At 38.2% G+C, this 21623-nt stretch overlaps 2 protein-coding genes across 2 annotated transcripts in view; one reads left to right on the top strand and one right to left on the bottom strand.

Annotated features, from left to right (window-relative positions):
- LOC145656918 (uncharacterized) overlaps positions 1 to 21623 on the top strand; it is a 234143-nt gene that overhangs the window by 23723 nt on the left and 188797 nt on the right. The gene's annotated exons all lie outside the window — the stretch shown is intronic.
- LOC113569474 (uncharacterized) lies at positions 13747 to 16324 on the bottom strand. Its single transcript, XM_081709917.1, has 8 exons — positions 16269 to 16324; positions 15755 to 16117; positions 15583 to 15621; positions 15364 to 15399; positions 15069 to 15182; positions 14897 to 14928; positions 14484 to 14570; positions 13747 to 14319 (listed from the first exon to the last, which is right to left on the bottom strand). Exons 1-8 carry the CDS (start codon positions 16309 to 16311, stop codon positions 14314 to 14316), a joined length of 720 nt encoding a protein of 239 aa, XP_081566043.1. The 5' UTR covers positions 16312 to 16324; the 3' UTR covers positions 13747 to 14313.

Raw genomic sequence — 21623 nt, 5'->3', positions numbered from 1 at the left:
GTTTGAATATTTCTGCATTACATGAGACGGAGCCTCTTTAAAGGTGATACAGGGAGGCTTGCAGGCACTAGAGAGGTGTGTTTTGGGTGGCGCCTTAAGTGCAGGAGCATGTTGCTTTCAGAGTCCACCGACCCCTCCTCTGAACCCGAATTGGGGTCCTAATCTTTGGGGCGTCCTCCATTGATGTATCCCTGAAATGGACAAGTTTCGTGAGGCTGACGTCGTTATACTCTTCAACCTTGCCGTAATCCTCATATCCATCCTGGTAGTCCATGGGGGGCAAGTAGGACCCCGCAGAGTCCGACCCTGCATACTGGTAGTCATAGTCATACCGGTTCCAGGAGTCCAGTGAAGGCAGGTAGGACTCTGCAGAGAATGACCCTGGACCACTATCAGGGCCCCTCAAAATCCTCCAGGGACACTCTCCCCCGTTGTGATGGCAGGGAGTGTTCCCACGAGGATGGAGGATTCTTCTGCATGGATTGGGTTTGGGTGGCTATGCTGCTTCTTCCTCTTGGCTCGAGGCATCCTTCAGCGGTCGATGTTTCTGTTATGTGGGCAGTGAGGCAGGATGCAAAGACAAGCCATGGTTCACACGACACATACGTTTATTAACACACGGAACAAAACAAAACCAAACATGAAGAACATTAAGCACTAACACTATTTACAAAGTAACAGGCAGTCTTAACACACAATGAAGCAGTTGATACAGAGCATAAATGAAGACTGACTTGCATACAAGCACTTAAATATACATGCTAATGATGAGAGATAGGTGTAACACATAATAGAATAAACAAGGTGAGGCCTGACCAGGTAGATACATACGCGCACACACCAATGGGACGTCACATTGACATGGGGAAGAGTCAGGAGGAAGGGGCCATGCTGTAACACCACCAACCTACTTTATGCATAGATCAGTCCATGGCTAAGAATGGAAGTTCGAGAGAGTGTTAATAAAATTGTAAAATTACATAAATGTTTTTAAAATTATAGTAGTGATGGAAAGTAACACAATTTAATAGCTTTGTCATGTTCTGTAATTGTTTTGTTTTGCAGCATTTCAGGTTGTAGCAAAATCCTTTAGGTATGCTAATGTAGATTATCTAGCTGTGACAAGTGTGAAGAGTCATTTTTATTAAAATAAATATATTTGTTTGTTTTTTATATTCATAAGGTAAATTATCAAGTGAAATGATATGGTCTTATTTAAGTCACCATCCTGGTCTGACTGAACTGTGAACTGAAGTTCACTAATGACAGTTTGGTTCCTGAACTTTCTTGTAAGATGGACATTTAAACTAGTTCTCACACCTAATGCAATATGAAGATGGTATAACTAGGAAATATTTCACACTACAAACATATTCCAGACTCTAGGCACAGCATCTTCAGTTATCTCAGTGTTGGCACTAATCCCTCTTGTTAAAGGACAAAGCTTCCATCTGTCTGTTCTTTCCAGTATTTATTATGCTACATATTGATTCAGTATTACCTTCTCCACTCTGTGCATTTTTTTAAACAATTAATTGTATTAATATGAGCACAACTAATGAACTGAATAAATCAAGGTACATGTTTAAGTAATTTCAAGTAACAGAAAAATATAATTTTAACACAGGCAACTAACTTGTCATGTTACTAAATTTTAGTTTAATAAACACAAAATCCCAGTATTATTGCAGTGTGAATACAGGTTACAGGTTTGTTGACTTTCTTTTAATGTGGATGATGAAATTATCTGTAATTTTTCCACATGTATGACCATACTTAAGTCATACATCACTTGGTAGTTTCACATTATATAAAGACTTTTCATGTGATTTATTACAACAGAACATTGCAGCAAAAAAGTACAGAGAACACACTTTAATAAAAATGGAGTAAAGAATCCAGTCACATATTTCATCTTTTCAAACATCAAATCAATTCAAAACAAATCAAACCAGGCCTTTTCTCTTTGGAACACATATGTCAGCCAACACACAAAATCAAGTCAATAAAACAGCAAAACATACACATACAAAAGAAAGTGTATGTACCCATATTTGAGAGACACATTTTTGTACTTTTCTTGGACTTCCCTTGTACTTCCTTTTTTTGTAAAAGAATGCTTTGACTGACTGACTGACTAACAGTCTGACTGTCTGTCAGAGAGAGAGAGAGAAAGAAAGAAAGAAAGAAAGAAAGAAAGAAAGAGAGAGAAATACACATAAAAGTACCCAAAAAAGCAAGTGCTCATATTTAAAGGACTAAATGGTCCATGTCAAAAATACAAAAGGATGTGCATCTAGTTGGATTTTACGTCTTTACATCTAGTGCTGAAATGCTTAACAGTAACAATAAATTAACCTGTTGCTATGACAACTGGGACTATAGATAATGTGAACACTTCTTTGTTTAAATGGTTTTATTTACAGACTGAAATACATGGGGGGGGGGGGGGGAGATAGATCAGTAAACTGCAGGTTTGAAAAATGAATTAGTGTTAATAAAATGACTCCCCTTCCACTCTTGCACTGGTCACATGAAACTCCCCTGGGTTAATCCAGTTTGTGACGCATAACACTCACTGATCAGTTACAACAGTGTTTACAGACCTTCAGAACAGCCTCTAATACTTTTGCATTTGATGACATTGACACTGTTTACTATGTACAAAATAAACTACATGATTTGTGATTAATATTCATGTAATTCATGCAACCACAACTAATGTGGGAGTCATGAACTACTGTGTTACGAATTTAGAATAATAATGAATATAAAGCTGCTCCAAACAGCCTTATATACATTATTATTCTAAAGGAACTGTGCGTAACCTTGTTCTGTTACAATAAACTGTTAGGATCTTACTGTAGAAAATACAACATGTGTATTCACCACTTCACCATGTCCTGCAACACTCTTAGATTTGTGATCAGAAAACTGTAGAGCAGCATAGTTCACTGCATTAGGATCCTGCTCCTGTATAAAGTCAAGATGTAATAAGAAATATTAGTCACACTAAAACAAGTAACAGAGGAATTAATTAACACAGAAACTGATCAAGAAAATGAGAATACAAACCTTCAGAACTGCTGAAGAGTTGAAGAGTGTTTCATTTCGCTCTGAAAAACATTATTTATTGATTAATACAGTTACATGCAGAACATGTCATGAAGCATACCCATTTTTAATCAATCATGCTATATAAATGTTTGTTAATGAGTAATGTAATGTGACTGCACAGAAAGTTACCTGTCACTTGTAAATATGTTGCATTGCTGAAGGAAATTAAGTCTCTTGGCTGAGTGCCACAGTAATAAAGTCCTGAATCAGTGTGATTAACTGCTTTTATTGTCAGAGAGATGTTCTGGGAGTTTACAGTCATCACAATTTGTTTACTTTGACAAAATAGCAGAGGCTGGGTGGAGAAAATATTTTGTAATATTGGCATGAAATGTAAACTGGCACAGAACTGTCTGTGTGCTTAAACCAGTATACGTAAGTTAATGTTGTTTGTTCACTCTGGTACCAAATGGTAACATCATCACCAGGTTCTGCCACCAATATTACAGTGTCTGAAGAGCCCAGAGTCACTGGGAGCAAATCTGCAATACAGAAAACAACAAAAAACATAAATCAACCCAAACTATCTTGAGTGGGACAATACTCTGAACATCAAGTTATTTCTTATCATTTAAAATTTTGTCTTTGTCATCTTCTCTATTTAATAATGTAAATGAGATTAGTATTACTTACCAACGCCATGGAACAGGAGAAACAGAAGCAATATACAAACCATCCCTGCTGTCAGACATGAAGAGGAAATGTGACTGGTCATATCAAACTCTGCTTTATATAGTTGGATGTGTGGCTTATGCATTAAATAAAAATTCATAAACTACAATAATTTCAGTGGAAAATAATATATGTATTTTGCAACACATGAATAAATAGATAATACACAAAAAAAGGGATCACGTCATACATTCATACAGTATTACATACGTTCCTGTAAATAAAGTCCCTTGCCATATTGTGTCATGTGGTCACAGGTCTTCAGTGTCACTGCTGTCAGCCAGCATCATTATAGATGTGGTAAAGACAAACACTACTAGAGCTTGTCTTCATGACCTTTAATACAAGTACAGGTTGAATCTAAAAGTCCCATGGGATTGGTACACCGCTCAAATGCAACAAAACATACAAAACATTTGTAACATGAATGCAAAACATTCTTTGATGTGTAGAACTGACTTACAGCCTAGAACCCTGCATAAGATTATTGTATTTGTATTGTCAGTGATGATTTCAGAGTCAGAGGATCAGTCACAGTGATAGTAATGGGATGAGGGGATCAGTCACAGTGATAGTAATGGGATGAGGGGATCAGTCACAGTGATAGTAATGGGATGAGGGGATCACTCACAATGGTAATAATGAGATGAGGGGATCAGTCAGAGGAATGAAAAGGAGTTGATGAGCCAGTGAAGCATCTTCACAGTTAGTCTGTATGGTCATGTCTAGTGGTACATGAATTTCATTCTTCTCAGTCCAGGTGTGAATATGAGTACAAAATCTTTTAGTATTTACTGATATCATACCAATACTCATATCAATAAATATAGATAGATAGATAGATAGATAGATAGATAGATAGATAGATAGATAGATAGATAGATAGATAGATAGATAGATAGATAGATAGATAGATAGATAGATAACTTTATTAATCCCAGAGGGAAATTAAAAATATAGATAAAAAATCTGCTTTGGTCCTGTCACCAAACAGGAAACACATTTCTAACATGGACCAGTGAATGAGTTGAAATGTAGTGGAATGTTTAAATTTAAGTGTGAGTTCATGTTAACATGTGTCCTTCAGTTTAGATAAAGATAAATACACAATATTAACTTAATTCACGGGGCTTGGTATTTGGGCTCTGCACATTACAAATGTGCCAAAGTCTCTCACTGTAAGTGACTGACTTGTTATTTTCACTGAAATAGGGTGGTCTGTAGACATTGTTTAGCTAACATTTGCTGTAGCATTATTTGCTGCTGTATGCTGCTATCAGTGGAGTCCTTGTGCTCAGTATAAGGACAGTATAAGGTTTCTTGTATTCCAGGAAGAAGGTTTCTCATGGTGCTGTTGCCTCTGATCACATTACCAACATCTTCTCCTGTGTACTATAGATGGCCTAGGTACCCTGTACTGGTGTGAGCTGTTAAACATACACACAGGAGTGTGGGTGTTGTGTGTATCAGTGTGAGCTGTTATACCCCTGTAAAGGCAGGTGTGTGGGGTCTTGTATGTGTCACTGTGAGCTGTTATACCCCCATACAGGTAGGAGTGTGGGGTGTTGTGTGTATCAGTGTGAAATGTTATACCCCTGTACAGGCAGGATTGTGTGGCGCTGTTTGATGAAACAGCCTGCAGTTGTTTTGTGATGTTAAATGGACATTTGCTGTTAGAAGCTGAGCCACCAGCATCTCCCAGGTTTGTCCACCAATGGCATGTTCCACATAACACATATGTTGATGATGTCCTGGTCTGTCTGTTTGTTTGTTTGTTTCTATGTTGCCATGGTGGTCATGCTAAATTTAGTTGTTTAACCAAGCTCAGGTTTTTGCTGTGGTTAGTAGCTTTCTCACCACACTCCCATCACAGCTCAGGGGTGTGTTATGTTGGAGTGGGTGGGACGTTCACAAGACAAAAGGTTTTCCATTAGAGCTCTTTAGTGAAGGTTTCAGGCCATTTAGTTCCAGCACCCCAACTACCCTAATCGGTTCAGTGCTGCAGCCTGTAATGATTCTCTAATACTACTGTGCTGTGCATCAATATAAGAACAAGCAGCTTGATTCTGATTGGGTAATACAATAACTCTTTATCGACTACAATATGCCTACAGTACCCATATTTAGGATTGAAGTAAGTTATTTTCAGCCTCTCACATCTTGTTTTAATGTTAGAGCACCAAGTGCCCCTTGCACCACTGTCAGTTTCAATGCCACATGCATGGAAACTCGAATCCCTGTCATTCTAGAGACAATAAGACCATAGAGACCAACTCCAGAAATCAGCTGAACACTGGGGCAAAACATCAGAAACAAACAAGTGCCCAGGTGACCATAAAGTGTGGTATATACCAAGGAGATGCATCAAAAAGTGTGGTGAATATACCAAGGAGATGCTTCATAAAGTGTGGTGTATATACCAAGGAGATGCACCAAAACGTGTGGTGTATATACCAAAGAGATGCATCATAAAGTGTGGTGTATATACCAAGGAGATACATGATATAGTGTGATATATGCACTGTCCCCACTGCTGTTCTGCATAGGCCTGAATTCCACTTAACAAGATCACCAGTAAGACTGGATATGGACACAGATTCAGGAGTAGAGCTACAATCAGCCACCTCCAGTACATGAATAACACCAAGGTTCACTTCACTATGGAAAGGGACATATGCTGAATCGTTATTCCTCCTGATGTACAGAAAGGACACTGGAAAGTCATTTGGACTAGAGAAAGTGTGGTTGGCTGATAATTAAAAGAGGAAAAGTGATCAGGAAAGAGTTTTTCCTCTACATGCCATGACAGTAATCATATGTATATATGCACAATTAAGGAAACACAAATCAGATTTGTGCCTTCTTGTAATTTTAATGTGGCTTTAGTGTTCCAACAAAGGACCATTCTGTCACCTGATATAAAACAGGTTTCTATATGTATAAACAGGCCTTATTTTACCAGCATACACTCTGAAGGTGTTGTGTAGGCCTGTTTTAACAGATCTCCTCAAGTGAACTTTGTGATCAGTAAACATTTGCTTGTGGAAGTGAAAGGAGTATCTAGTGAGAACAGAAATCGAGTGGTTTTGATGCAAAGTGTGAGGAATAAACTGGGGGTCCATGTTGAGGTTGGAAAATATTTAGACCACAGTGTGTAAAAGAGCAGAATGGCTAGAATGACTGCTATGTACACAGCCACAGCCTTTGATGTGCTTAAAAGTGTTTGTTTGTTTGCTGTTCATGCAAAGACATGCACAGACAGACATGCACACATGCCTACAGATCTGTTTCCATCACACAGTGCCGTGAACAAAAATACATAAAAGACCACAGCTAAATTGCAGTTCTGTTTGATATTAACATGGTAATTAATAAATGGAATATTTGGGATTCTGATCCAATACAAAAGCATTACAGATGAATGCATATTGTAATGGGATGCACCCCCCACCCACAAGTCACGTGGTACGGCCTGCCGTGTGCGGCAGAGTACAAACTCTTGTTTGTAGCCACACCCCCGTGATGGCACGCACCTGCACAGGGTTTAACATTGAGTGTTTGTTAGTCTATTTAAACCACTGTCAGTGCGTGCCTTAGTGTTGGTCATTGTTTGTTAGAGTCTGAGTAGTATGTTAGTATTCATGTTTGTGTAGCCATTATTATTATTTGTATAATCTATGTCAATGTTACAGTCTTTATCATTAGTGTTGGTGTTTATGTTTACTGTTAATGTCATGTGTGAGTGCCACTATTGTCCTATACGTTTAATGTCATTAAATGTTGCACATAGTCAAGGGAGTCTGCGCGTCCTGTTCCGCGCCCTGCGGCACTCGGGCCATCACACATATTCTCTCAATACAGTCCATAAACATGGATTCACAAGTTGTACATCATTTAATCAGCCTTACTTTACACAGAATTCTGCCACTTTGATTACCATAGTAACCCCCAAACTACTGTAAGCATCTCCAAACACTAAGCCAGACAGCAATACACAAACATGTACGTCCATGCTACAGCATCCATCCACCAGCTATTTAACATGTGGTGATCTGGGTTCTATCACTGGAACATAGCCAGGAGTCCCCAAGATCATGACTGACTGTGCTTTCATTGGGTGGGAAGGATGGGTTAGTCATGCTCTCTCTAAGTTTCAGTTTACTTTACATGTTCATGCTGCTGTAATCCACTGAGCTAGTTAATTTGTAGTAAATGCAGTATCTTATTAAGAGTATATTTAGAATGTAGTAGTTTACTATTATTCTTCTTGTGTGTTTATAGACCATATCAGCACACATCACATTATATCATCATAGTATTTTGTTAGGTCAGTGATACTGTGGTGCATATGATTTTGGACCGCCAATCGCAAGGTTGTGGGTTTGAATCTCAGCTCTGCCATGCTGCCACTGTTGGGCTTTTGAGCAAATATTTTAACCCTCTCAGCTCCAGGTGTGCTGTACAATGCCAGGCATATTCTCTGACACCAGCTCAAAGAAGCTAAGATATGCAAAGAGAAACATAACATTGTACAGTACACATGTACAAATACAGTATATATATTTATAACCAAATAAAGGCATTCAATCTGGCCTAAATCCTAATCTAGCAGCATACAAGCATATTAAACTACACTGCATTATACTCAGTTGTGAGCATTACAATTTAACAAATGTCAGACTGCACCAGGAGAAGTATTGCATTCTGTCTGGATGCTCTGTAATCATTCAGTAAATGAAGTTTATTCCACACTGACTGTTGTGTTTTCCTGGGCAGGCCTTCCCAGTTTGATGTCTATCTATGATTAAGTGGGAACAGTCTTTAAAGTGAGATCAAGAAACTTCCCCTACAGAAGTCATGTCCAGCATCATAGTACTTTGGTGGAAGGGACCTTGGCCTTCCTCTGTGGCTCTGGCGGTCTTAAACTCCATCAGTCATGGAACTCTGACACTGAGCCACTGAGCTGGTCCCAGGTTTCTGTGTGGATCATCGAAGTCCCAGGAGCCTTATGGCCCTTTGAGGTGTTTCATTTCCATCTCCAGCTCTGGGAAGACCAGCCACATTCTCCAAACAGGAAGCAACATGGATCACTTCCAGGGGTGATTTATTTGAAGAGTTCTGTTAGTGTCAGACATGTTACTGTTGCAGAAGTAATTTCGGTTGCTATAGCTACCGGCTCTTTACTAATGGCTCTGAAGCCCCAGGCCTCCTCACTGCTATGAATAATCATTATTTGCTGGAGTCTTCTGTGAAAGTTCATACTAAAATGATATATGCAAATTAAAAATAAATGAAAAATGAAAGGCACACTAACATAAATGGATTTACTGATTCAAACTGACAATTTTCTTTCATTAATTGGTTTCATGGGTAAAGTGTGAGTGTCATTTTTTAAGTACCTCTTCCTAGTCATGCAGTGGTAATGCATCATCAAGAAAAACATTCACCCTGGTCTCAGACTCCATCCATCCTCACTGTCAGATGCATTGTGTCATTTTACAGTTCTGGATATTTTGGATTTACTTCACTGTTTTGTCCTGAAAATTTTAAATCTGACTGGTTATACAAGGTACTGAAGTGCCCCTCAGGTGGATAAAAAAAATCTCACAAGGTGGTTGTGTATTTATTTTCATATTGGTAGCTCCATTATTCTTTCCATGTGAATGAAAGGAGTTGAACTGTTCAGCTCCAGGACTCTATCTATCCTCACCCTTAGGCATTATGTTGCTGCAGTGTTATAGCTATACGGGGTATAGTCCACACTTTTGGCCTGAAAAATAACCTGAAAAACCTGTCAGTCAGCTGGAAAAAGAACGAGCAACCAGGAGTGTTTGAACTGCTCTTAAGTAGGCAGGAGGACAAGAATGGAAATTCACATCATTTATCCCTCTGGTGGCCCTCTGCTGGTCCTCTACCCAGTGCTTACTAATACACCTCATTCAGCGCAGAAGGACTTAATACAAAGCTGAGGCGCTGAATCAGGTGTTGTGGCACAGGGTCTTCACTAGATGGCGGGCCAAAGCAGCATTTGTTTATTTCTGCAATACTTCTGTTGAAGGTAACATGTCCTGCTAATAAAACAAGACACTTATGAGTCTAAAAACATTCAGATCCTGAGCAAGAAAACAAAATCCACATATACATACAAAATATGTTTTTGTAACACATATGTTGTTATATTTCACCAACAAATGTGAGATTTTAAGGCTGATGTTAAAACCTGTAAAATATTTTTAGATATAATGATTTTTTGCTACTAAATGTGTTTGTGTTTGTACACACAGCAGGGAGGTGAAAGTAATTACTAGTTCATTATGAGACATTATATTTTATGTCTGTTTTATTGTACTGTGTGCCTTGTAGCTGTGTAAATGCATTCAGAGAGCATTAGCTAAAATTCAGTTTCTGTGGTAGACAGTAAACTGTGATTTGTTAACAAATATAGTGCCAGTTCGCCTGTTTTTAAAGGGGAAAAGGCCTGTGATGGTTCATCTGTTGTCTACCTATTCATAAGCTGACATGTCTGTCCAGCTTCAAGCGGTCCACCATCGTCCCTGTCCCGAAGAAACCTCGACCCTCCGACCTCAATGACTACCGCCCTGTCGCCCTCACATCAGTCGTGATGAAGTGCTTTGAAAAGCTAGTCAGAGACTTCATCACATCTTCACTGCCAGCCTCCACGGACCCACTGCAGTTTGCATACCGCCACAACCGCTCCACTGACGATGCGATTGCACATCTGCTCCACACTACACTGACTCACCTGGACGAAGGGAGGGGAAATTATGTTAAAATGCTATTTGTCGACTACAGTTCAGCATTTAACACTATCATTCCCTCCCTACTCACTACTAAGTTGGGAGATCTAGGACTGCATACATCCCTGTGCGACTGGATCTCCAACTTCCTAACAGACAGACCACAATCAGTACGGGTGGGCAACTGCGCCTCATCCACCCTCACCCTCAGCACTGGAGCTCCTCAGGGTTGTGTCCTAAGCCCCCTGCTCTACTCACTGTACACCTACGACTGCACAGCCACTTCCAGCTCTAACATCATTGTCAAGTTTGCTGACGACACCGTTGTCGTGGGTCTAATCTCGGACAACGACGAGAGGGCCTACCTGGAGGAGATTAAACACCTGGAAAACTGGTGCCAGGAAAATAATTTCCTTCTAAACGTCAGTAAGACAAAGGAGCTGATCGTGGATTGCAGCAAGAAGCAGGAGCGGCACTACCAACCTGTGAGGATCAGTGGAACCACGGTGGAGAGAGTAGATAGTTTCAGGTACCTTGGTGTTCACATCTCGCAGGACCTGTCCTGGTCCTGCCATACCAGCTCCCTGGCAAAGAAGGCTCGTCAGCGTCTTTACCACCTCAGACGCCTAAGGGACTTCAGACTGCCCTCCAAGGTACTGCGGAACTTCTACACCTGCACTATCGAGAGCATCCTCACGGGGAACATCACAGTCTGGTTTGGAAATAGCACCAAGCAGGACAGACAAGCACTCCAAAGGGTAGTGCGTTCAGCAGAGCGCATCACTCACTCAGAACTTCCTGACCTGCAGACCACCTACTACAAGCGGTGCCAAACCAAGGCCAGGAAAATTGTGAAGGACCCCACCCATCCCAACAATAGACTCTTCTCTCTGTTGAGGTCAGGGAGGCGCTTCCGCTCCCTGAAGGCCAAGACAGAGAGGCTGAAGAGGAGCTTCTTCCCACAGGCCATTCGGGCCCTGAATCAGGGAAACTGATAAACTGTGGGGACCACCACCACCACCACGTAACATGACTGTATATCTGTACATCTGTATATATAGATTTAGATTTATACTCAATTAACCTGTTACAACAACTGTAGATATGGTATTATACAAAATGGATCTGTACATTCTGTAGATTGTGTACATATATACTCAACCATATACATTGTACATTGTGTATATAATCATAATATACATATATTGTACATACATTGTTAATATATTTTTGTACATACATAGAATATATATATTTATCTGTATATATATATATTTTTTTCTCTATGCACCCCTGGTTCTCTTCCTCAGTTTGGACAGAGCACTCTCCACCATTTCACTGCGTGTTGTACTGTGTATGACTATGTATGTGACGAATAAACCGAACTTGAAAAAGCATGTTAAACCTGACATGTCTGTCCAACCTTTCAGTTATAAACACACTATCATTTAAACACAATTTTACTTTCAAAAATTGTACACTTCTGTTTGTCTAATATATATTGTCAGTTACAAAAGCTTATAAAAGGCCTGACATAGTTGGTCTCTGTTTTCTGCCTTTACATCTGCTAAAACCTGAAATGCCTGTCAAATCTTTCAGATCTATACACTGTGTTATTTATATACTTGTATATGACATTTTCTTTCAGTAGTGTGAGATGCATGCTGAAGTTTGTTGACCACAGAGATATGAAAGCTTCCCTTCTGTTCTTCAGCTGCATGCTGAGAAAATGTTGCCAGAGGTCACACTGTGTCATTTACACACTTGTTTTTGTCTTTTCTTCAGTTGTGCAAAATGAGCTCTGGCGTATTTTAACCACAGAGATGTGAGAGCTTCCATTCTGTTCTTAGTTCAGTCGCAAGCTGAAAAAATGTTGCCAGAGGCCACATTTGAATATTAACCACCAACATGGTTTATACACAGATCAGTGCAGGGGTAAGAAAGGAAGTTATAATGAGAGTTAGTAGTGTACATAATTTACATAATGTCATGGATCGCTTGCCTCCCACTCGTTGTTCCACTTGGGCCACACACGTTACACATAAATGTTTTGAAAATGAAAGTGACAATTACTTGCACATCCATTCTTTCATTTTTATTTAGATAAATTTAATACATTTATTGTTTCACTTTTTATCTGAATAAATTCTCATAATGTTCATAATGGAACTAAACCAGTGACTCTAGACCTACATATGCATGAGAGAATGATAGCAAATGTCATTCCTGTAGATGTAACGCTGAATAACGATTTCTGTGGCATTCTCATTTCATTAATAGCAGAATCTAATGCAATAAATTAATGTGCAAAACAAAGAAATCAGTAAATATAATTTACAACAAATGTATTACAATATCTGCAAAAATGGCTCTCTCAGAAAATCTGTATTAAACAGTAAACCTGTAAAGTTTATTTACGAGATTTATTTATGTGGAAAGACAAGTGAAGAGTGTAAGTAGTGAAACTGGTGTTTGGGTGTTTGTCATGCAGCAAGCAGTGTGTGAAAATGGCTGGAGGTCATAGTCTCATAGGAGACCACAAAGACCATGATGTACTGAAGCCACACACACACACACACACACACACACACACGTTGCCAACACTCTTTGTTTCAAATATGATGTTACATCAAAAGTAATGGACTGAAATATGTTGATATGAAAAATGAAATATGAAGATGACTGAGTAAAAAAATCTTGTTCCTCTTTTTTGTAGAAGACCAAGCCTTCCATTTGTCTGTTTGATTACGTCTGTATTTATTCTGCCTCAAACATCAACAAAAGGGCTTTAGAACAATCACTACTGTCTCCTCCACCAGATACACTGAGCATTGCACGTTTTTAAACAGTTAATTTTATTAATGTAAGGACATGTTTAGAAGTTAAGTCACTACATGTTGCAAGTAACATTCAATTTTGAATTTTTTTTTTTTTTTTACAAAGGTGAATAATTAATTTTTTTGAATAATCACAGATTTATGATAAAATTCCAGATTATTTACATTGTGAATAGAAATTAACTTACGGTAGCTTGGTTTCAAAATGTTCTGTTAATGTGAACACAGAAATCAGATCTAACCTCTTAACACTTCAGCAAGTGTGATGAGTCAGTAGATATGAAGTAACTCATGGTGGTTTCACATAATATAAATCCTTTTCATATGATTTACTTAAAAAGAAGATTGAACCAAAAGACCAGTCTGAAGAATATACTTTAATTAAAACAATTGATGATTCCAAATACTTATTTCATTAAATTTACATCACAACAAATCGAACTGAGCATTTTCTGTTTGGAACACATTTATATGCGTATCAGTCACCATCACAACATCATGTGTTAGTAATTTAGCTTACATAAAAACATGCGTGCAAACACACACACACACACACACACACACACACACACACACACACACACAAACATTTTTAGTATGTATCATTTACCCCTATGCTTTAAGCATTTTATTTAGTTATAGAGTGAACACATGTTGTCCTACAATACATGCAATATATATATATATATATATATATATATATATATATAATTTTTTTTATTAAATTTTTATTTTTCTACACTATGAACAGCAAATTACCATGAATATAAGTAACATACTCTCCATTCTTGCACTGGTCACATCAACCTCCCAAATTAATCCAGTTTGTGGTACATCACGTTAACTGCTCAAATGCAATTACAGATCTTCAAATAGTATCTGATGCTTTTGTGTTCGATGACACGGACACTTTTCTCTGGTCGTGTTTGTCAAAACTAGAGAGTACAGATATGAAAAATATGGCAGAGATCACAGCCTCTTATGGCTGTTGTTGGTTAAAATAATTAACTATGTAAAGCTGTTCCAAACAATGAAGGAATGATGTATAACTTTGTTCTATAACAGTACACTGCTAGTTTCTTACTGAAGAATATACAACCTTAGTGTCCACCACTTCAGTGTGTCTCCCTGATTTCTTGGTTTTCTTATCAGAAAACTGTAGATCAGCATATTTAGAATCTTGCTCCTGTAATAGTACAAAAAATTACAACTAGATGATAAATTATTTTATCAATGGTGTATTCCTTTAGTCAATACTAATATCCAAATTCCCTGTATTATTATAGTCATGAAATTTATTTTAAGATCTGATTCTTTATATATTTTATGATTCCTCATTTGTAAAAGTTCTACTGTTCCAAAACCTTTCTAATTTGATCACAATTAGTTAGACTGCTTTTGGAGAAATTTAATAACATGTTAAGTAAATATTCTCCTAAATAAAGGTGTTCTTTCTTTTTCTTTCTTTCCATATATATGTGGGTTTCAAATATCATGTATTTTCATATTTACCTCTTTCTTTTGTTGTACTTTATCGTCAGTTTCTGTAAGAATCAGTCAAAAGCTCTATTATTAATATAACATTAACAATATAACATAGTTTTTTAGTTTTTGTTCTGAGTTGTATTTTTGAACATGCGTAAAATCTTAATGGATCAGTTTTAAACAGCAGTATCAGCTGTACCGTCTTGGTGTTGTTTTCTCTTCTTCAACATGACTAGAAGAACACTGATGAGAATCACAATCACACCACCGAACACTACTATCAGCATGAAGTAGACTTCGGAAAAGCAGTGAGCTGGAGAAGAGATGTAAAGAAAGGAGTTATTTTTAAATCTGTACATGTGACTTTGCACTGAATTTCATCTATGTCTTTCAGTTAATTATTTACAATCAAATTTTAAACAGCAGAATATAAACCACGAAATTAAGAGAGGATGGTTCAATATATGAATATGAATGAATATGAGATCACAAACCTACAGAACTGGTTTTGGATGGTGTTTCACTTTTCTCTAGAAAGCAACAACAACAAAAAAACAGTTTAATGATTTATTAAATTTCATGAATTTAATATTAACCATAATTTTACTTCTCTATAGTGCATAACTATTGAATATCAAATATGTAATGTAATGTGATTCTTTTGCACAGAAAGTTACCTGATCAGCTAAAGAATATAACAAGATATAACATACCTTCTTCAAATGTTCTTTTGAAATGTGTTTCATTTCGCTCTGAAACAAAATGTTTTAAGTGACTATGACAGTCACATGATTCAATAAAGAACATCATAATACAGAAACATCTTTAAAACAACATAAATATTTGTGAATGAGTAATATAATGAGATTCATCACAAAATGTTACCTATCACTTGTAAATATGTAGCATTGCTGAAGGAAATTTGAGTGCTTCGTGGAATGCCACAGTAATACAGTCCTGAATCAGTGTAATTCACTCCAGTTATTGTCAGAGAGGTGTTCTGGGAGTTTACAGTCATCACAATATGTTTACTTTGATTAACAAGAGAACAGGGGTGAGATGGAGAATATTTTAAATACAACTGGCACGCAACACGATGTGGAACAGAATGATTTGTGTGCTTGAACCAATATATGTGACCTGGTTCTATCTGGTCATACTGGTTCCAAATGGTGACATCATCACCAGGTTCTGCCACCAATATTAAAGTGTCTGGAGAGCCCAGAGTCACTGCAATCAAATCTGTAACTCATAAATCAACAAAAATAGAAAAAAACATGAACTGTCTGAGGCGGGCAGTATAAAAACATTCATCTGAAAAAGTATAATCTTTATGACTTCTTCAAAACAATAAAGTTTGTTCTGTCTATTTAATGTAAATGAAATTAATATTACTTACCCATGCCATGAAAAAAGAGAATCAGAACCGAAATACAAGCCATCACTGTTATCAGAGTAGACACGAAGAGGAAATGTGACGTGAATAAAACTGTGCTTTATATTGTAGGAGGTGTGGCTTATACAATACATGAAAATGAATCATCATTATAGTGTAAATATAAAAAATGTAATTAATAACAAATAAATAAACAGATCATAATAGACATTGACAATAGATAATAAAGACAAAAATAAATAAATGTCATCATTAATCAATGTCCCCAAGTGCTCCTGTCAATACTTGGACAACCTTGGTTTTAACTTTCCACATTCTATATATATTTTTTCTCTTTCTGACTCTAGTATTTATCGAATGTATCATCTTTCGTCATTTATAATATTACTACCATTTTGGACTGTCATACTTACCACTACTGCTGTTTTTCTGGTAGTTATCTATTGTTTATGTGTTTAGTTCACTATGACTTTGTCTTAAGTCTGTCTCTTAAGTCTCACCAAAGCTTACTTTTGGAATTATTGCTTCTACAAACATTTGTGAAGGAATGGGTGACTCTCAGGAACTCAGTGAATTTCAGTGTGGTACCGTGATAGAATGCCAGCTCTGGAATAAGTCCAGTCGTGATATTTCCTCTCTACTAAATATTTCACAGTCAACTGTCAGTGGTATTATAACAAAGTGGAAGTGATTGGAAATGACAGCAACTCAGCCATGAAGTAGTAGGCCACGAAAAAGAACAGCAGGGTCTACCACATCACCAAGCGCAATGCAAAGCATCGGATGCAGTGGTGTAGAGCACTCCGCCACTGGATTCTAGAGCAGTGAAGACGTGTTCTCTGGAGTGACAATCTCCTGCCAATCTCTGTCTGCCATTCTCATGGATGAATCTGGGTTTGACGGTTGCCAGGAGAATGGTACTTGTCTGACTGTACTGTGCCAAGTGGAAGGTTTGGTGGAGGGGGGATTATGGTGTGGGGTTGTTTTTCAGGAGTTGGGCTCAGCCCCTTAGTTCCAGTGAAAGGAACTGCTAATGGTTCAGCATACCAAGAGATTTTGGACAATTTCATGCTTCCAACTTTGTGGGAACAGTTTGGGGATGGCCTCTTCCTGTTCCAACATGACTGCGTACCAGTGCCCAAAGCAAGGTCTACAAAGACATGGATGAGTGAAATTGGTGTGGAAGAACTTGATTGGCCTGCACAGAGTCCTGACCTCAATATATATATAAATAAATAAACATTTTAGCATTCATCTGTTGGCACAATATCTGCTTAGTTCACTACAATTTGTCTGACTCTGTAGGTCTCACAAAAGATTGGTTTAGTTTTTTTCACAATTCTCTGTGGCTCCTTGTAAGATGTTCTCCTGTATTATCCCCACTGCTTGGTTGTGTCTCTGAGTGTATATGGTACTGGACCGTCTAAGTAGCTCCGTGGTACAGTTTGCTTGTCCAGTGTGATGCACCCCAGTTTCCACCGATTCCACCGATGATACTGAGTGCTTGTACTTGTGCTGCCATAATTAGTGCCCCTGTGTTCAGTCCTGGCTTCTCCAGCCATTGGTAGGATTATCTTATGTCAGCCATCTCAACCTTCTATCACTGATACATTCCATGGAGGACTTTATCCTGCCATGACACCTTCTCTGCTTCCATGGTGACCGTGTCCTCCATCTGTCTGAAACATTTATTCATCCTTGGGGTAAATGGCTTGGATGTATTCATAGATTTTCATGTGTCATGTCCCCACCCTGACACTAATTTTTTGGAGCCTTAGATGTTCCTGGGAGTGCTCTCTTTGGACTGAGATCAGTTTTGTAATTCCTAGGGTTTGTTAGAGCCACTTCTCCAGCTTAAGGGTCACAGCCCCAAGTACTCCAATCACCACTGGAACAACATTAACCCTCCACCTTCTCTCTGGTTCCTCAGGTGAACTTCTGTAATCAGTCAACAATAAACCAGTCATTGGAGTGACAAGGGTATCTACTGAGAACAGTGCTCAAGGTTCTAATGCAAAGCGCAAAGACAGGGTCCACACTGAGGATGGAAAGCACCCAGACCTTGGTGTGCAGTATGAATAGAAAAAAATAGCTCTTAAGTGAGCAGTCCAAAACCTTTGATGTGGTTAAAGGCCTTTGTGTTCATGCAAAAGCAAACTGTCAGTGCACACATGTGCACACACATCCACACAGAACAGTTTCCATCACACAGTGCTCTAGACATAAGATACACAAAAGATGAGCTAAATTAAGCTAAAGTAAACGATGTTAAACAGACATTTAAAAAACTGGAAATTAATGTAATATTTGGGTTTATGATCCACTACAAGTGAACCCATACCATTGCGGCAGTCTATAAATTGCCATTCCCAAAGTCTCTTATTGTGCTGAGAATTCGTCTACTACAGTAAAGCACTACACCACTACACCCTCTAAAAATTAAACCAGAGAACTATAACTAAACATAAGCATAGAAAATTTACAGCCTTTACAAAAATAGAACACATAAATCTTCAACCATGTTTGAACAAGTGGAGAGCTGGGTTATGTTAGTAGAATATGAGTTTGAATTTCAATGCCACATCTCTATGTGTTCAGGGGTCTCTGACGTTGTAGTGCTGTGCTCTCTTTGCGATGAAGGAAGGTTTAGGGTGAAGCTAGCCAAGTGAGAGTGTCTGTTAGGCCACATTTAACACATTCACTCAGCTGTCCTACAACATCCTGCATGAGGCAGGTCAGTGCTGTGGCCGACTGCATGAGCTAATTTACACTCCAGGGTGGTAGCTATCAGCAAAGAAAGAAACAAAAAATGTAATGCAGCTTCAAAGAATGCAAAGATCAAAAAGTCTGACTGTATATAAAAAGGTAGAGAGTACAACCAGTACAACCAGTGAGAGTGCTCACAAAGACAAGACAAAACAAGACAAGCCGACATGTAACCATGAGCCCTATAAAGAATAACAGGTGGGAGAACAGTGCCAGCAGAGGGTAGAGGGAGCAGTGTGAGTTTGTAATATGAACATAAATAAAAACTTCAAACATAATAAAATATTATGCAGTGAACATCTCTGACATGGAAATGAATTCAATAAATGTTAAAATATGTAAAAAAAAAAAAAATATATATATATATATTTTTTTTAAGGTAAAAATGAAAATTTAAAAATAAAAATGTTATAACCTAAGTGAAGTACATGTAACTACTGAACAAGATGCACAGCAGTTTTAGGTGTTTGTAGTTTTGTGTCTGTAAAACAAAATATGTCTCAGTGATGTCACTGGAGAATGAAGACATATTCCTGATTAGTGACATATGTCTGCCCCCTAGTGGTAAAGAGATGCCTTCTTGAAACTTGACCATAATTGATTAGATTTCTTAATTAACGTGTTATCTTGTCCAAAGATAAAATGTCATGCCCACACCTGTAAACTACCATACCCCAGTTTTTAAAGTTTACATTTTTAGCATTTGGCAGATGCTTATTGGTGGAAAGCATAGAGAGAGTCCTTCAGGAGGCTTCTTTAACTATTTTCCCTTCTCTTGTGGGAGGGTAAGAACCCCTGTCCACTGCCTACACATGTATTTTTGAAATGGTCATCTGAAATGGTATTTTTGATTGTGGTCATCACCATATGGGAATACATGATGAAAATGTGAATGAAAGAAACCAGGAGAAAAAAATACCCTACATCCATTTGTTCATGTTCTGTAGTTGAATGGCAAGAATATGTTCTTGAGATTTAGGAGCATTGAGACGTCTCTGACATCTGGGTGTTTGTGATGTGGTTAATTTGTGTCTATGTGGTGTGACTTTGAGATAGCAGAGGAGTTTGAAGTGGAATAATTGAAAATAAGTAGTTTTCTTTTGGTAATATTTAAATTTTGACAGTAGATATTCTAACAATGAGGCAGAGTGGAGGATTAAACCAGCCTTGAAGGTTGGAATTAATAGTTGTGAGTAATGAATTGAAATTGAATTTGGGCAGCTCTGATGGCTAGGTGGTGACCTTGATGTCCAATATGTGATGTACAGAGAGCTTAGGGGTATGTGGAAGGATTGGGCAGTAGTGTCAGATAAGTTCAGCAATGTCTGATCAGTTCAGCGGTATTCAGATTTTGTAGAAATGTAGAAATGACAAGAACATTATACAGGAACAGTAATACATCATCTGCATGGCTGGGGTCTTGATAATGTAACGGTGAGCGGTAAGGAGGTCAACGCATGTGCGGAGAAGAACGAGATTTATTATAGGCAAATCCAAAATCAGAGTCATTGTAGCACTCTAGGGTCATAGAACCAACATGGAGAGCATGTTGATACATGAGCAAAACAACAACACACGAAGGCAAACAGGGGAATCAGGCTATAACAAAGACTAGGGAAAACCTGGGGCTAAGAAACACCAAGGTTAGGATCCACAGAGTACAAACTTACAGGCATACGGAGACATTTTTTCAAAAACATTCATTAAACACATAAAGGCACATATTCAAATAAACACAACCATTAAAAAAAACATGAAATGTACAGCAAATACACAGGGTTCAAGACAGGCTTTAAATACATAAACTTAACAAGACTAGAAATGAGGGACAGGTGTGGAAAACCAAACAAAGGTGGAGAAAATACACAAGACAGGGAAAACTTGGAATACAGAAGCTGGGAGGGACTAATCGTGATAAGTGATAAGTGATAATAAGTGATAGTGGACAGTTACTTGAGGGTAGGGTAGGATCAGCTGTGAAATCAAAGTCCTTCTGAATGTTTAGGAGTGATATATACATTATATATAGGTCAAAAAGATTCAGAGTATATATTTCATCTTCTTGACATACCGTTTGTCACAGTGCACCCTCCACTCAGCCTCCACTGCCGCCCCCTGCCACACACACTGTGCCCTCCTTGTTCCCAATCACCTGTTTATTGATTACCTCTACCTGTCCCTAATTTCATTATTTGTCTCTCTTTCTTATTTAAGTCCACAGGAACACTCTTCCAGTGCTGCACATTATTCCTCACTACTGTGTTCAGAAGACGCCCCGAGTATTACTGCTGCTCTGCTGGGTCTTAACTACCCCCAGTTTTACTCTTTGTTACCTTTTTCATCTGGTTGTTTTGTTCACTGTGCTCCTTTGTTTTCTGACCAGCGGAGAATAAATGTATACTCCTCTCTCACTCCCTCTGTTCACCCCTTCACACCTTTCAGGGTAACTTCATTTGCTGTGCAAAAATATACTACACAGCTTCACTTCTGAAAGATGCTCCGCTGTCTACAATCTGCAAGCATGAGCAAAGTTCCTCAGAATAACTGTCAGAATAAAGAATGTACAAATGTCAAGTTAAGTCAAATATATTT

Source organism: Electrophorus electricus, chromosome 1 (assembly GCF_041902795.1).
Source record: "Electrophorus electricus isolate QZ-2024a chromosome 1, ASM4190279v1, whole genome shotgun sequence".
Taxonomy (NCBI): domain Eukaryota; kingdom Metazoa; phylum Chordata; class Actinopteri; order Gymnotiformes; family Gymnotidae; genus Electrophorus; species Electrophorus electricus.
The sequence above is the reverse complement of the archived record's forward strand: the minus strand, read 5'-3'. Positions and strand labels throughout refer to the sequence as shown.